This window comes from Trametes versicolor, assembly GCF_000271585.1.
Source record: "Trametes versicolor FP-101664 SS1 unplaced genomic scaffold TRAVEscaffold_11, whole genome shotgun sequence".
Taxonomy (NCBI): Eukaryota; Fungi; Basidiomycota; class Agaricomycetes; order Polyporales; family Polyporaceae; genus Trametes; species Trametes versicolor.
Genome location: NW_007360331.1, coordinates 1,178,851 through 1,194,007, shown reverse-complemented (window position 1 = coordinate 1,194,007; position 15,157 = coordinate 1,178,851). Strand labels below are relative to the sequence as shown.

General features: G+C 59.9%; 5 protein-coding genes and 1 non-coding gene across 6 annotated transcripts; 2 read left to right on the top strand and 4 right to left on the bottom strand.

Annotated features, from left to right (window-relative positions):
* Positions 1-446: 446 nt before the first annotated feature.
* Positions 447-3,366, bottom strand: TRAVEDRAFT_23373 (uncharacterized protein; the record flags this gene model as incomplete). The annotated part of the gene is made up of 2 exons (XM_008044373.1): positions 447-2,617; positions 2,679-3,366. 2 exons carry the CDS (start codon positions 3,364-3,366, stop codon positions 447-449), a joined length of 2,859 nt encoding a protein of 952 aa, XP_008042564.1.
* Positions 3,367-4,474: 1,108 nt separating this feature from the next.
* Positions 4,475-4,945, bottom strand: TRAVEDRAFT_51918 (uncharacterized protein; the record flags this gene model as incomplete). Its single annotated transcript, XM_008044582.1, has 1 exon — positions 4,475-4,945. The coding sequence occupies one exon, from the start codon at positions 4,943-4,945 to the stop codon at positions 4,475-4,477; it is 471 nt and encodes a 156-aa protein (XP_008042773.1).
* Positions 4,946-8,270: 3,325 nt separating this feature from the next.
* TRAVEDRAFT_154150 (uncharacterized protein) lies at positions 8,271-11,953 on the top strand. The gene is made up of 13 exons (XM_008044894.1): positions 8,271-8,437; positions 8,493-8,594; positions 8,645-8,717; positions 8,779-8,805; positions 8,860-8,953; positions 9,335-9,351; positions 9,411-9,497; positions 9,554-9,618; positions 9,673-9,834; positions 9,891-9,988; positions 10,041-11,064; positions 11,122-11,146; positions 11,205-11,953. The coding sequence occupies exons 1-13, from the start codon at positions 8,384-8,386 to the stop codon at positions 11,249-11,251; spliced, it is 1,875 nt and encodes a 624-aa protein (XP_008043085.1). The 5' UTR covers positions 8,271-8,383; the 3' UTR covers positions 11,252-11,953.
* A 252-nt stretch (positions 11,954-12,205) lies between these two features.
* On the bottom strand, positions 12,206-12,279 carry TRAVEDRAFT_t176. The gene has a single exon. It is a non-coding gene; the product is annotated as a tRNA-Ile (tRNA).
* Positions 12,280-12,411: 132 nt separating this feature from the next.
* Positions 12,412-14,001, bottom strand: TRAVEDRAFT_51916 (uncharacterized protein; the record flags this gene model as incomplete). Its single annotated transcript, XM_008044581.1, has 6 exons — positions 12,412-12,482; positions 12,556-12,692; positions 12,749-13,491; positions 13,553-13,739; positions 13,796-13,812; positions 13,864-14,001. 6 exons carry the CDS (start codon positions 13,999-14,001, stop codon positions 12,412-12,414), a joined length of 1,293 nt encoding a protein of 430 aa, XP_008042772.1.
* Positions 14,002-14,748: 747 nt separating this feature from the next.
* TRAVEDRAFT_78244 (uncharacterized protein) lies at positions 14,749-15,128 on the top strand (the record flags this gene model as incomplete). Its single annotated transcript, XM_008044893.1, has 2 exons — positions 14,749-14,877; positions 14,928-15,128. Coding segments are annotated over 2 exons (330 nt in total), but the record flags the coding sequence as incomplete, so codon positions are not given.
* Positions 15,129-15,157: the final 29 nt, after the last annotated feature.

Here is a 15,157-nt window from a genome sequence, read left to right as displayed (position 1 = left end):
TTTCCTATGCTCAGAGAGCTAGTATATTTGGGCGAGAGCGGACCAGGACGCCCCGCGCCGCAGCTTCTCTTGCGGGTGAGTTGCTTGCAGGCGCGTGAGGGCCGATGTCGCTGCTAGTTGGTCATGCTCGCAGCATCGTCTATGGGGGAGGGTTGTTTGAGGATGCAGTCAGTCTTCGCGCGTGTCAGGTTATGGACAGACGGCATCTCATTTGGGCCTGATTAGGCGTAAGTACCAAGCTCTAGTTGTAGGCGGGATCGTTTCAGTACGGCAGTCAAGATAGTATTCGTATGTGCAGTGTCAGAGCAGTCATGGGAGGTCGATATGGAGGTGAGTTCAGAGTTCAGAGCGCGGTTATGGAACTTATACGATCACGGGGGACGGAGGAGCGGCTCGCTCTGGTCAAGAAGGGGATAGGGCTGCGTGCGGGATGCGGGTCGTGAGTGCTACATGCGAGGAGCCGGCGGGTTCTGCGAGCGGTTTTGCCCTCTGCGCCGCTGGCCCCCACGCGGAGGGTACCCTCCTCTGCCGCGCGTGGAGTACTGCGAGGCGTGCTGTCCTGCGTAGCCCTCGTCCTCGTATTCCTCGTGCCGCTCGCTCCGGTCGCCGCCCGGGGGAGGTGCATACTGCGGCTGCGCGTAGAACTGAGGGTGGTAGTAGTACGGCTGGTGCTGCGGGTAGTAGGGAGGGTAGGGGGGCTCCATTGGGTACGTCGCGGTGTACGGCTGGCGCAGCATGGGCTGCATGTGCGGCGGGGGCAAGGGCGGAGGCCATGCGCTCGCCGCGCTCGAGTACGGTGGCGGGGGCTGTTGGTGCGCGGGTCCGTTCTGTGGGTAGTGCGGCTGCACGTCCCTCGGTGCGCTATGGTGCGGGTTGACCCGCGGCGGCGGCGTGCGCGCGCGGGTGGGCGGGCGTTGCGGTTGCGGATGAGGCGCCGGGGCCTGCGCGGCGGAGGCAGGCCCTGAGGATGGCGGCGGCGTCGGCGGCTGCGGGCGCGGCGCGGCGCGGTCGCTCGTTCCGCTGCTCCCTTGTTGCGGCTGCTGTTGGGCGGAGGGGGCGGCGATTGGGCCAAGGTTCAGTTTGCCGAACCAACCTTCAACCTCCTCGAAAGGGCAGTTGCGCTCGTCGTGGTCTCCGCCCTGGCAGTCGCGGCATCGGACGGGGTCCCGCGGCACAGCGACTTCGTTGAGGTCTGTCTTCACCGTCGTGTTGAAGAGAGTACACTGCCAGGTGTACCACGCCCCGGCGTTGGTCGTCGGGGGGTCGCAGTAGACCGACGCGACGATCTCGCCTGGTCCATCCGGCTTGCCAACTCGGTACGACTTGACGCGAATGCCCTGGATGACAGCCCTCGCCATGGCCGCGTAGTCGACGCCCGGGCGGTCGCCGTGCTCCAGCTTGAGGAGTTTGACAAGCGCGCGGAACGGGTCATCCTGCAGGAACGTGGCGGTGACTCCCTTCTTGATGGTGACGTCGTACGGTATCTTGAAGCCCGTGTACGTTATGAGGTGGTCAGGGATGCCTACAAAGACGGTATGGACGAAGGCGGTGAGGTCCGGCGTCGGCCAGGCAAGTTGTTGCGCGAGGATCGCAACTTCGTTGTCTGAGCAGTCGTAGAGCATCCAGATCAGCGCGAGAGGTTTGCCCGGCGCGTCGTTCTGTCCCGCGGTCGCGGAGAGGAGAGTCAACTTCGCTGTGCCGAGGATTTTGCCGAAGGTCGATCTGATCACTTTCTCGACTGCGTCTAGATATGGTTGATCGCTGCGACGTTCTTGCTTGAGTACTTCAAGAATTACGTGGTTCTTGCCGCTGAGGCCCTCCCACGTCTCCGCCATGGATTCAGGGAGTCCTCGGAGGAGGTCGCGAGTCGATTGCGCATGCTTCTTGGGGAAGTCGTCGTTTGTTACGGAGAGCACGTTCAGGATGCCGGATTCGCGGAGGTACTCCGCACGTCCCATCACACGGGGCATGGTTGCACTGTTGGGAGCAGTGGGGGGTGGCTGCTTCGGGGTGTTCACGGGGAGGACGTGTGCGTTGGCGAGCTTGGGCCCCGCCGCAGTCCTCACAGGGGGGTTGTTGTCGTCTCGGGGCGCGGACAGCTTGTCGTAGACGGGCAGCTCAGTCGGGTGTCCTCGCGCGTGCGTCGCGTTTGCTTCGCTCGTGGCCTGTGGAGGTTCCGCGGGGGCCTGGCAGTGTTCAGGTGCGTCTTCATCGACCTCCATGTTCTCCGGCGGCGACACCGACACGGTCTCCGTCTTCTGCGCGCTCTCTGGGGCGTGAATCGAGTCTTTTAGCAGCGCGGGAGGAGGTCGCGCCGCGTTCTGCAGAGGGAGTGCGGTCGCGTTCGCGGCGGGGTGCGCGGTCAGGGCGTGTTGCACAGTCAGGGGGTGCGACCCGCCAGCCGTCTGCAGGAGGGGGAGGAGCAGCTCCTGTCCCGTTGTGAGCTTCGTGTAGTAGTTGTGGATCGCCCCTTGGATGTAATCATCGAACGCCGGAAGGTTGTGCGCGGCAGCGTTAGCTGTCATACCCGCAAGAAGGGGGTGCGTCTGGGTCCCGGGGTGAGCTTGGGCTTGGACATGTCCAGCCTGCTCTTCCTGCGCGGGCTTCTCGGTCACAGCTTAACGGTTCGCAAGTGCGGTTAGTTCACGCATGGAGATCATTCAGACCTGCGTGCTTACAGTCAAACTGGGACCACGTGTGGTAGAAGGCATTCGGCGCTGGGGCCGTTTGCAGGTCTCCGGAGCTCGCGGCGTGCGCGTTGGAGTTCACTGGGGCCGCCGGTCGCTTTCCGTTCGATGACCTCGGGAGCTCAGGGCCTAGTTCGTCCTCGCTATCTAGCTCAGCGTCTAGGGATGCTGTGCGCAGACGCTTCTTGGCCTTGCGGACCGCGAGGGCGGGGAGTCGGTCGGGCTGGCTCGTAGCACAGAGCTGAGCTTGGCTCGCGGAAGATCTGGGCCCAGCCGTTTGCGGCGTACGTGGCTGGGACCCATTCTGCATCGCGTTGGGGAGCCGCGGCCATCCGTCTCCGACGGGATGGAGGGGGTAGGACGCCGCTTCGGGACGGCTCTGGGACGATGGGTGCCCTAGATTACGGAACTCACTTTGCCTGCCATTCGTCGTGGGCGTGGTGGCGTCTGGGCCTAGCGGGGAGGCGTTCTGGTGCTCGCCAGAGTACGCAGGGGGGTCGTTTTGGAAGCAAATTGCGTGTCCCGGGTTGAAGTCAGCTATGTTGGGGAGTGGGTCGGAGAAGTCCGGGTTGTCGCTGCGCGGGGAGGCCTCACAGCTGCTCGGGAGTGGTAGGTCGATGTTGCAGGGCGTGCCCGTGATTTCCGCCGGTATCGTTCGGCGGTACGTGCGGGTGTCCATGGCACAGTCGAGTTCGGCGGGCAGCAGAAGGAGAGGGAGCAGAGCAACGGGGAGGGAAGGACGGCCGTCCTCTCTTTCTTAAGGACATCCTTACTCGCGCGCGCCGCGCGCCCCGATGAAGTCGCGGGTGCGCGCATTTCGCGTGGTTCATTGGAGGGGGATCGCGGTGGAGGAGCAGCAAGGAGGGGGCGCCTTCTCGTTGCTGAAGCGTTCCTTCCGGATTTGGGAGGGCGGGGCGCAGTTCGGGGACGGGCATTTCTCAAACGAGCGTGGGAGACATCGGCCGGCCGCTACACGGCCTGGTCACGTCCGATGGCGCACTCTTCGGTTTCTCCATCACACTGCAATGCCAGCAAAATGTCTCACCCGCCAGGTGTCACACTTTACTGCCTCCATCTGGGCAGGGCGTCCTGTTCTGGTGCATTCTTCTGTCACAGGCCGGCGGTGACTCGGGGGTTTGCTTCACTCCCTCCGCACTCGCCGGCGTTGGGGTTTCATGGGAAACAGATGTGCGGGCGACCATTTCGGGGAGATCGTGGCGCCCTCTGTGGGCGCCGCTCGTTCTCCCGCTCCCGCGTCTTATGGGTCCACAACGCTCCGCGCATTGCGAGCGCCGCGCGATATGTTTCGCGTTGTTCCGCTCTATCCATGATTTAGCCATTTGGCGCCAAGTTCCCGCCCTTCGCGGTTATTCAGTCCCAATTCCTCTCGTGTTCATTCCGTTCTCGTCACTCATGTTGCGGTGTTTGCTTCATTCGCTCAGGTCGGCGTGGCCCGCGGGGGCATCCGTCTGTCCCGCAGTTCAGTCTGGGGGGGCGTGCGCAGCGTGTGTCGTTCACGGCTTGCTTCCCTAGCTCGGCCGTTCGCGGGTTTGTGGCACGGGACATTGTTTGCGCAGTTCACCGTTCTCCGGGGTGCGTTCCGCTCACTGTGATGCGGCATCATTCGCTAGGCCGGTTCATCACGGACGGTCGAGACTTATTCCAACCACGGTCACTCGTCGGTGCCGTGCCATGCACAGTAGGTGTGGGAGATTCCACTCCATTTCCCTCTCCCTCGCATTCCTCTCCAAGTTCTCGTTACAACGCTGATGCACGTACTCTGCTTTCTAGTGATCATCCTCCATCCTATCTGCTCCGTTCCGGAGTGCGCGCTCGATGCTGTACTCCCATGGGACGAGGACGGCTTTGCGGTCGAGAGGCGCATGCCTCGTGTGGTGGAGGAAGGGGAGAGTGAGGGTTCGCCACGCCCATCGCCATGCCTCCAGTTGGACCGTTTCGCCGTGGAGGTGCTGTACGGTGAGGTAGGCGTAGTTGGTTGTCGAGTCCTGGTTGTCGTTCTGAACAACGAACTCGGTTATCGCCAGCTCCATCGTCCGTACTCCAACGATAGGCCCTTCAATTCCGGCCCGCTCCGAGTTGTACCTCGCTACTCCTCGTGCGTCGGGGCAGCCACGGTTTGTGAGGCGGTGGATTATAACGCGCGCGCCCACACGCAGCGGGGATGGGGGCGGGAGGACGACGTCGAGGGAAAGGGTGTTTAGGGCTCGAGGGGTTCTTGGTAGGCTAGAGGGTGCCATTCCTCTTTCCTGGGCATGGACTGGTATGGCGGTCATCTTAGGTGGGGGGGTGAGGGGCGGTGGCAAGAGTTGGGGCCAGAGGACACGTCTTCCACTATTTAAACTCAGTGGGTGTGCCTACAATATTTAAATTTCCAAAGGCTGCTTAGGGGGCCATTACTCTTTCCTACAGAGTGTCCCTTCCATTGGGCCTCAGTTTCTGGCTTCCTGGAGTATGGTTGAGTACTTTTGGGTCTGTTTATTAGTACAGTTGGGGCAGGGCAGGTCAGGGGCCCAGGTTTGAGGGTATGTTACAGTTGGGGCGCCGCTCTAAGGAGGCGTTTTAGTCTGGTGGCTTCCCTGGATTGGTGATTGGGTGTCCTGGTTGGATAGGGCGTCCAGCCTTGGTCTGGGGAAATTCAGAGAAAAAGACAGGCCACTTCTACAATTTAGCAGTGGCAGGCATTCAGAGGTTTGATTATAATGCTAGCCATACTTGCTGCTAAGAGAGGACCTGAGAATTAGGGCTCAGTTCTTCAGGGGACGTCCATCAGTCTGGGGCATTCTGCTGCCACAGGTGGAAGCGAATTGTAATTTTAGATTCTGGAAACTCAAATCGCCCCCCCAGAACTTGGCCTTGCCCCAGTGGCTTCAGTGCCTAGGTTTCGGTGGGCCAGTGCGGCCAAATAGACAGTTCATTGGGCCATGGTGAAATGAGAGGAACCAGCCGTCCCCCTTGGTGGAAAGCAGGCTTCATTTCGGGCACGGTACAAGGACGCGCCGCGGTACACCGAATATTACGTCCCTTCTCCACCAGTCCTTCCGGGCAATTGGCCATTACGGCCGCTATCTCCGTACTCTCGTGCGTTTCCCCTCGTCTGGGGTAGCTACGGCCCGACAGAGCTCCAGGACTTCATTAGGCACTCTTCGGCCGCCTGCGTTTCACCGCGGAGAGAGCCTCTTGTCCTCGCCAGCTCGCCCCGCCTTACGCTGCCATTGGACAGGGAGTTGTCTTCAGTCTGGTCAGGTCACATTGTACGCAGACGCGTCCAGTGTACTCGCAGGATGAGTCCAGTGGCCGCAGTTTCACGGCTCGAATTTATTACCCGTGCGGCATAGCTCTACGCCCTCACGAGTCAGCTCCACCTGGATCATGCTTTACAGCCACAGTAGGCCTTGAATTATTTGCGCGCATACTCAGACCCGCGACCACAGGCTCTCTAGAGGCTTGGGCCGTTTCTTAGTGGACCGCCTGTCCAGATCCGGCTCGGGCAGTATACAAGGCTCCCGGCAGCCGTGTCCGGCGAGGCGCTCGCCTTGCGGGCCTCCAGGAAATGTCGGTCGAGAGACATCCCTGCTGTTTGCACTTCAGACGTGTTTCTTTCGACGAGATCGGGGCGAAGGCACCCGCAGGTTCAGGTTTTAAAGGTAACCACAGAGTAAGTGCGCACCATGGTGGATATATAGATGCATACTGCGGGGTGGCCGCGGGAGCCCGGCCTTAGTCGAGCTTCAGGCGCGTGCCGGGCCTGCCGCAGTTCATTGCCTGATAGGTTCTCTTGTAAGCTAGCCCTTCCACGGTCTCGGAAGTCCGGGAGAAGAGAGCCACGGTCTCGGAAGTCCGGGAGAAGAGAGCTTCGGCCTCGGGGTCGGCGTCGTTGGGCCATAGGACGTTGCTTCCACCAGTCTTGTTTCCCCGTGCTGGGGGACGAGGTGAGTTCGGGGCCCGTGGAGGACTGTAGCGGCGCAAACAACAGTGGGCGCACATTCCTTCACAGGTCGAGGTCTGGCGCCACTTCTAATCTAATCTATTTGCGTCTATCTAATCTGTAGCGCCTGTTTCGGCCACGTCAGCTGCAGTTCGAGTCGGAGAGACAGTGCTTGGCACGGGGGTCGCCCCATCCATGTACCACAGCACCTTCTGCTTTAACTTCGCAGGCATCCAGCTCCTGGTGGGCATCCGCAACTGCAGGCATCCATTTCTGGGCATCGGTTTAGACCGGGAGGTGAGAGGGGGGCCACGTCCGGGCACATTGCCTCGCTCGTGTGTGCCTACCTCCTCCTGTGCAGGGCTTACTCTCCCCTGGGGTCAGCTAGCAGTCTCGCGCTATCATTCATTCCTTTCCGTGTTCGTAGTAGTTCCAGATACCATGTTTTTATACAATTTCCGCCTTCCGCACGCTCGGGGAAAGCGTGGGAAAAACGGGCTTGGTGGTGGTACGAGTTCAAGGAGCCCCCGGTGTTCAGTCTTTGGCATCCGAGCTTCTTGCGCAGAAGATAAGCGCCGTTTCGAGTCCAACGGTTGAACACAGCAGCCTAGCGACTGACAGCGGTGGTATTCGAGCGTCAGGGTGTACTGTAACAGGAGACGAGGAAGAGGGGAAGGGCGATGTCGGAAGGACCATGGGTATCCATCTTGCGACGCGGTGGGAAGATGACGACGGGTAAGGATAGCCTGGGCGGTGCCACGGCCTTGCCATGGATCGGGTGCTGTTGCGCTCGCACCCTTGGCGTGCATCCGAAGCCGCGAAGATTGAGAGGTGCTATGAATGGGCCGTAACAGGATGCGGACGGATGCTATTTTCGCGCACCATCCAGGAAGGTAGTTACCACTGCCAGGCCACGAGTTCTAGCGCGAGCCAAAGTCTAAGCTTAAATGCGCAGGAGAGATACCGGCCTGAAGACTCCTGAAGAGGATAAGGCGGGGCGGACGTTTGTGTGATGTGCGCGATGGGCATGGCGGAAGTCTGCGACGTTCGAGAAACGCTAGCGCGATGGCGGGGACGGAACGAGGGGCGCGTGCCTGATGACGGCGCCTCGTCTGAGGACAACGAGGCGTCAGCTGGTTGGTGAGGCGACCACAGGACCGCACCTGCTGCGGGCTGAAACATGGAGACTGGCGAGAGCGTCCGTCGCAGACGAGCGGCGGCGCGGCGACAAGGCAAAGGGGAGCTCGGACGGGTTGACAGAGACAGGGGGCGAACACTGAACAGATCAGCGAAGAGGAACTGGGCAGCATTTTGACAGATAGATAGATCAGGCACTGTGCAGCAGCCTCTCCCGGCGTCGGTGTCGGCGCACAGCCCGTGCTCATCGCCGACCGAGACGACGAGCGCGGTCTGGATGAACAACGAGGAGATGGTGTTGTACACCGCCAATGTGTCGGGGTCGGTGACAAGGAGGAAGGGGCGGCCTCGGCAAGCTGCGGGCGAAGTATAATGGGCGTCTATCTTCAGGGACAGCCGGAAATGGATGGGGCGATAGACGAGTGAACTCTAATGGGGAGACCGCTTCCCATCGCAAGTCTCTGCAGCCAATGCGCCTCTCTCCTCCCTCCCCCTCTCTCCGCCGCCACACTCCATCCTGCTCGCTGCGCGACTCGTCTTGTATATTCCTCTCGCTGGTCACAACATCTAATCGAACACACTACACGACGACCCCGACGCCCCGCTGCGCTCCATGAGCACCGCATCGCCCACCGCGTTCCTTCTCTGGGCCATCCTCTCCGTCCTCGTGCGTCCTGCTCTGCTATCCTCGGGTTCGCGTGCTGAAAGGGCTTCTTCTGTAGTTCTTGATCTTCCTCGTTCACCACCTCTGGTGCTACGACAAGTTCAAATGCCTCCGCTGGTCCGCAGGCCGGCAGGCGGGTGCGTTCAAGCGCGTCATGACAGTACGTCCCCGCACTCTCGTATCGTGCCCACATTCCAATCTGCGGTCCAGTACTCCTATCTAGGGACAGTGCCATTACTCGCTGTATACAGCATAGGCATGTCGGTGATCAAATACAGAGAAGGTACGTCGCGCCATCCGCTGCACTCCGCAGTCAGTTCCTCACGCCAATCTCCCTATCCTAGGATTTGTTATAGCGCCGGACGGGACATGTACGTTTCTCCCGAGGCCGTTCTATATGCCCTCCTAACGCCGAGGTTGCACAGTCGTTCCGCGTCCCATCGAGTTCTACGAGGATCCTAATCGGAGCTGGGTACTGCCCTTGCAGTTCGTCTTCAGTATTGCATGGGCGCTTGAGCAGTGAGTGTCATTCATTTTGTCTGGAGTTCCCTTGGCACCATTCCGCCCTCTCCTGTGCACTTGCGCGGCATGGCCGTGGTTATGGGCGACGACGACTACGGCCGTATTAAGCGACGGTGATCGCGAGAGTTCATGAAGTCCTCTACGACTGATCGTTGCGGGAGGCAAGCGAGCGGTTGTAACCGCGGTGCCGTCTCATCCCACGGGTATGCCCGACCAGTTCAGAACAGCAGGCAGAATGTCTGCCTGCTTGGCTGTTCACGAAGCCCCACCGCGGCTCCGAACTAGGGCTCGCGAGGGTGTTCTACGCTCGCGCGTGCTGATCCTTTACGTCATCACCTGCTGTTGAACAACCCGCTGACTGCCATTTACTCCGCCCAGGGTGACCCACCTCGAAGGTACGAGTGGCAATATATTTGATTTGTCCGAAACACGAGACTGATCCAACCCCATCCAGAACTGGCATTTTGGCTGTATCTTCTGCACCAGAATCCGAACAAGGAAGCCTGGTTTTCGAGCTGGGAGTATCGCTTGTGGTACTTGGGTGAGCCATCGATGGTGGTGCGTATGCTGTGATCACCTGCTGACGACGTTCACTAGGGAGTCTTTTGGCTGTCGTCGGTATGCCTCTCACGGCGGTGGTCACGCGGAATGGAATACAGACGGTACGGTCTCTTTGCGCCTCAGCAGTGGGATTCATCGTTGACGTGCAGGCATAGTGCGATGCATATATATTCTTGGTTGGTTCGGCAGGGTCGACATCGACGACCATCACGTTCCTGTACGTGCTCTGGCGGTTCCCGAAGTTCATCAGCCACGTCAAGTCGGAGGGCGCGGAGCCAACTGTCGTCGTTCGGCTTGCGACCTTCTACCAGCTCAACGTGAGCATATCAAATCCTATGATGGACGTGAGATACTGACACGACTGCGAGAATAGCAAGTACGGGTAGTTTTCCGATTCCTGTTCACCTTCCCGCTCTTGGTGCTCGCGCTGGACGGTATCATTGGGACCTCACATCCGGTCAACCGCAACATGTGAGAGCTCTCTCCGCGTATACCCGTTCAGTCGCTGACAATGCCTATGTAGATTCCTCACGGACTTCCTGCTGATGATCGCCGGCATTGGGTGTTTCGTTTCGTCCATGATCACGCTCCTCATCTTCTTCCCCCGCTCGATCGTCCGCGAGGCTGGGTACAAGCCTAAACTGTCCAGCACGGCACCAACATCGCCCAAGAGCCCGCCGATCACGCCTCCCTCGCGATCTGGCCCGTTCTCTCAGCGGGGCCCGTCGCACCTTCCTCAGCTGCCGATGCACATTGTAGGAATGCAAGGAGTGCGTGCAGGCACTGTTGCGCCACCGCCGACCGATACAGGCGTGACCGGGTATACGACGTGGGACATGGACGGCAGCGCGTACACTGCGAGCATGTATTCGCCGCGCGAGTCTATGTACGGCTCGCCGCAGTATACCGCGGAGGACTTCGTTGTGGCCGGTGGCGAGGCGGGCGTGCAGCGGCGTGGGTCGCGCGTGTCAAGGCGTGGCAGCCGACGCGTGAGTATCTACAACCCTATGGACGTGCACCAGGAGCAGGACAGCGACGCGGATGACGAAGGCGAGCGTGGCGCAGATGTGGACGCCGCCACGGAGGAGAGCGTGCCGCCCTACTCGCACGCGCAGCCACACCAACCGCAGCCCGTGCAGCTCCACCAACGGCATCCCTTCACACACTCAGCGTCGAGCCCACAGATCATCACCGCCGGGCAGCTGCAGCAGGACACGCCACCACCACCACCGCCACCACCGCCTCTCTCGTCGCCTGTGGCATCCGCCCCGCCAGCGGCACCTGCTCCTACTGCGCCCGCACGTCCACCATCACCCTCCGGGAAGCGGCGGACATGGGGCTGGGAGGAGTCGCGACATGTGCCGTTCGCGCTTGGGGTGAACCCCGCCGGCGCGCAGAGGTCGCCGAACGCCCCTGCAGTGCGGACGAGTCTGCATATCGTTTCGACGGGCCCGGGGTCGACGGCGGTGGCTGTGGGTCCTGGGGGCGTTGGGCTGGGCTTGGCGGTCGCGCGGAATACGCGACGGGTGTCGAACCTGCATCCATACGTGAGTAATGTCTCCGGCCTCGAGGGATGATTTTGCTGATGGGTTTGGTGTGGATAGGTTGTGAACTTCACGTCCCCGATTGGTGAGTGTCTTTCATGCGTAGCTGTGAAATTGTTGCTGACGTGCGATCGTCTGCGCAGACCTGGTCGATATCCCTCCCATGGACGAGCTCCCGCGGTCGTTGTGAACACATCCCTACCCACAGTGCTACGCACAGTCTAGCTCTTGCGGACTGTTCCCCCGTCGCTTGCCGACGTCACCCCTACGCGCACGAGCCCCATAAGCAATGTCTGCACCGCATACACCCCCCATACTATGCCCTCGAGGGGATGCCTCCCGTGCCCCTCCGCAGACCACACCCCACACCCCATAGCTCGGTTCCCCCGCTGGCGGCAGGGTATCTCGTCCCGCGTCCCCCCACGTCCGGCGTCCCTTGGCCCTCTCTCGCACACGGGCCGCAACTACCTGCGCATCGCTTCTCCTATGGGCAGCTCGCTACGCCCACCTAGAGTCCCCCACTCCATCACGACTTCTTACGACCTTTCACGACTATTTGACACTCCTGTTGCGAGGCCCGCTCGCCCGCTCTCCAACCGTGGCGCCCTTCGAGTGCGGCTGGGCATCACGCCACTCGCCCGCCCATCGGATACCGACCAGGCACCTACGGTCCGCCGAGGCGAAGGTCGGGATGCCCATCGTAGCTCCGCCGCCCACCGGGCGTCCTTTCCGCAGCACTCGACCCCGAGGCCTCCGTTATGCGGTTCAGTCGCACACGCAACACTATGCTTTTCTTCGTCTGTATATTCGCTTCGCTTTGTACTCCCTGCTATCGGGTTCGGATTTGTCGGCGCGCGGACACGGATCCCGGATTCGTCTTCGCCTTTGTTTTATTCCCCTGTTTATGCGTGCAGCGTTCCACTTGGATACCTGGTTCGGGCGCGCGGGCGTTGAGCCCGTGCGTCGGCGGCGTGTAGGATAGATGGACGCGGTAATGTACTCTACTGTACGAGTCTCAAAAAATGATGACGCTTTGTCGGAATTGCGACTCGGGGTGTGTGAGTTCAACGATTGTGCTCTGCGAGCGGTATGATGTGGCGGGAGGTCTGGCAGCAAGAGGCGACAGTCGAGAGAAGCAAAAGTGTGGCCAACGCCGGGATCGAACCGACGACCTTGGCGTTATTAGCACCACGCTCTAACCAACTGAGCTAGCCGGCCAATAAGTTGGAACTTTGCGCAAAGATCGCGGCCGCAAGCGTTTCCAGTAGGAATATCGTGAGGCGAAGGCAAGAAGACTGAGCACATTATATATAGTATTCAGCAGACATTGTCTAACATGGACTAGGCAATTTAGAGGCGGGACAAAGCCAGAGATCTGACACGGGCATGCAACTTGCGCCACACCTTGCGCGGCCGTAAATCTAGACGTGCGGCGTGCGCCAACAGTCAGCACCGCGTACTTCGAAGGACCGCAAGGGATAGAACTGCACTCACGCCGTCGCTTTCGCTCCACGGGTGACTGGCTATTGACCGAGGTGTCCGTGTTGCGTGCATGCACTTCGCGCGCAACGGATGGTGGGCCCACCGCGTTTCTAGCTGCATACGCGCGAACGCGCGCGTCCTGTATGATCCTGCCCATAAACTATCAGCGCACTTTGAAGCGAGGCGCAGACGTGGACATGCTCACCTGACGATCTCGTCGCGCTCTTCGAACAGCCCGGTAGGGTTCGGGATGTCTTCCTCCTTGAGTTGCGGGGCCATGTCCAGCCAGAGCTCGCAGAGCGGAAGAAGATCGAGGTCCTGGTTCGGGCCGGAGAAGATGCCCATTGCCATGATCCTGTCGACGCTGTCGAGATCGCTCTCCGAGCTCTCGCTGTTGACGCTGCGAGTATCACAGCTATCGGACAATGATCGAGAGGACGTCGACATCGGGACGTTAGCCTGATGGTCTCCCGTCGATGGGATGCTGGGGCCGACGGGTGCCCAGGAGCTCAACGCAGTGTCCAGTATTGGGACAGTGGGATCGTGGGGCGGTTCTGCTGGAAGTCGCGACAGGTCTTCTGGCACATCGGCATCAATTACAGATCCTTCCGGGCTCATCATGCGCAAGGCATCCTCTAACTGAAGCTCGTCCCACCGCATGTACTCGCGGAGAGGGAGCGCGATCGCCTGGTTTTGATCAAACTCCTCGGGTCGAGCGAGCACCCGGATATCCATCTCTACCCCCGACCAGTGGTAGCAGTTCGCGTAAGGGAAGGGTTTGTCGGGATGGAGAGGTTCGCGGCCGGCAGGGTGTTGGCTGTTCGGATATATGGGGCTGCACATGTCCGCGGTGATCCGTTTTTCCGCATCCTCTTCGCGCAGAGATGGTGCGACGACGTTGACCGCGTATCGATACCACGGCTTGTTTGGGAATGGGAGTTCTAGCTCCTGCCAGAGAATCTGTGTTAGAATAGAATATGGAAGCAGGAAGAGGTCATATTCGGCTGACGAGGCTGAGGAAGACGACGTAGGACTGCGGTGCCATGGCACGAGCTGCGTCCATTGCTTCGGCGTCGTCCAGGTTCCTTACCATCGCCACGGGGTCCATGCGTATGACAGCATAGCAAGGCGAGTTGGGGCTAAAGAACAGCCTTTGAGAAGCCATGCCGCCGATGAGGGGCACCGCGGAGACAACCCTGCGAAAGCGATAAGTGATGTTGGGGATCTGACGACCAGCCTGCCTGAGAATTACTGGAGGAAGATGTTCAGCTAGGCCGGAGATTGGTCGACAGGAAGCCAACGGTGCAGCCAGTTAAGTACCGCAGAAAACAAGTGTTCCTTCCGCGTGAGCAGGTACCAGCGTTGAACGTTGATGACTGCCTGGCTCGTAAAACAATAGCGCCTTGTCCAAGTATCTGTTGCCATCTCGCGGCCTTGCAAGATGTTATCTGTAGACATCGTGGTGATCTGGCCGCCGCGGCTGCGGTAGAGGTACCATGGAATTACCAGTGGTATAGAAAGCTTTTTTTCTAGGCTGCGTCGTGGCACACGTCTGAAGTGGACTCGAGCGTAGTTTGTCGGAACCAAAGAGCAACGAAGCTTGTCGCGCGCAGAGACGCCAGGACCGAGGTGATATAGGCGCTCGTTGCCGCCACGAGGGCGTCCCAAAGAGGATATTACTTGCCGCTCATCGGCCTCTCTCTCTCTCGGTATCCAACTCGCATCTCTTCCTCGATTCAACTTGTACGATCCTTTCACTGCACGTCTATCTCTTGTTTCTCGTTCAACATGGGCGAATATACTTCAGGATCCAATTCATCTGGAAGTGTTCGTAATGTGGCACACTCTCAAGCTTTAGGTCTTTGCGATCTGGGCCCTGCCAGTGGCCCCTCCTAGTTCGCGTGGAGCTCAAATCTGACATTGAGAGACGTCTTAACGGCCCTGACGCCAATGTAAGCGTTCTATCTTTCCCATGGTTGGCATTACGGATGACGCAAAGGCAAAATGCAGCCTTAGGAGTGATACAGCTTACTCGTGCTCAGTCTTTGTTTGCCATCATCGTGGTCATAAGGTCCATTGTGCGACGACCATATCATAAATAGTGGTCCTCTAGTCTGCAGCGCGCAACACACTACCGCCGTCTCTGAGAACCTTACCTCGCTAAACGCGCTGTCTCTGTCACCCACCATGTCTCACACGTTCTTCCCTCTTCCTGGCACGTATGCAGTCGTTGAGATCGACGTGGAGAAAACCCTCCAGTCTCTCCATGACCCGATTGCAAACGCGGCCGCGGCCGCGATGCAGACCACCAAGTGCATCGTCTTTTTGGGCATGGTACGTGCGTGTTCGCCTTCACGCGTTGGATTCATCTGATGGGCACACAGTTGTTGCGTCTCCCATTCCCGGAAGATACCACATTCAAGTACGCATCGCAACTCATCGGCCCTGGACTCCGCCCGGAAGACCCGACGCGCTGCCTCACATCCGAGATGTGCCTCCCCATCTTCCCAAACACCTACCACCCTTCCGCTGGCCGGGAGGCCCTGCAGCCTCGCACAGGGCCGTTCCCGTTCAGCAACTGCTACCACTGGTTTGGACCGGACATGGTCTTCGA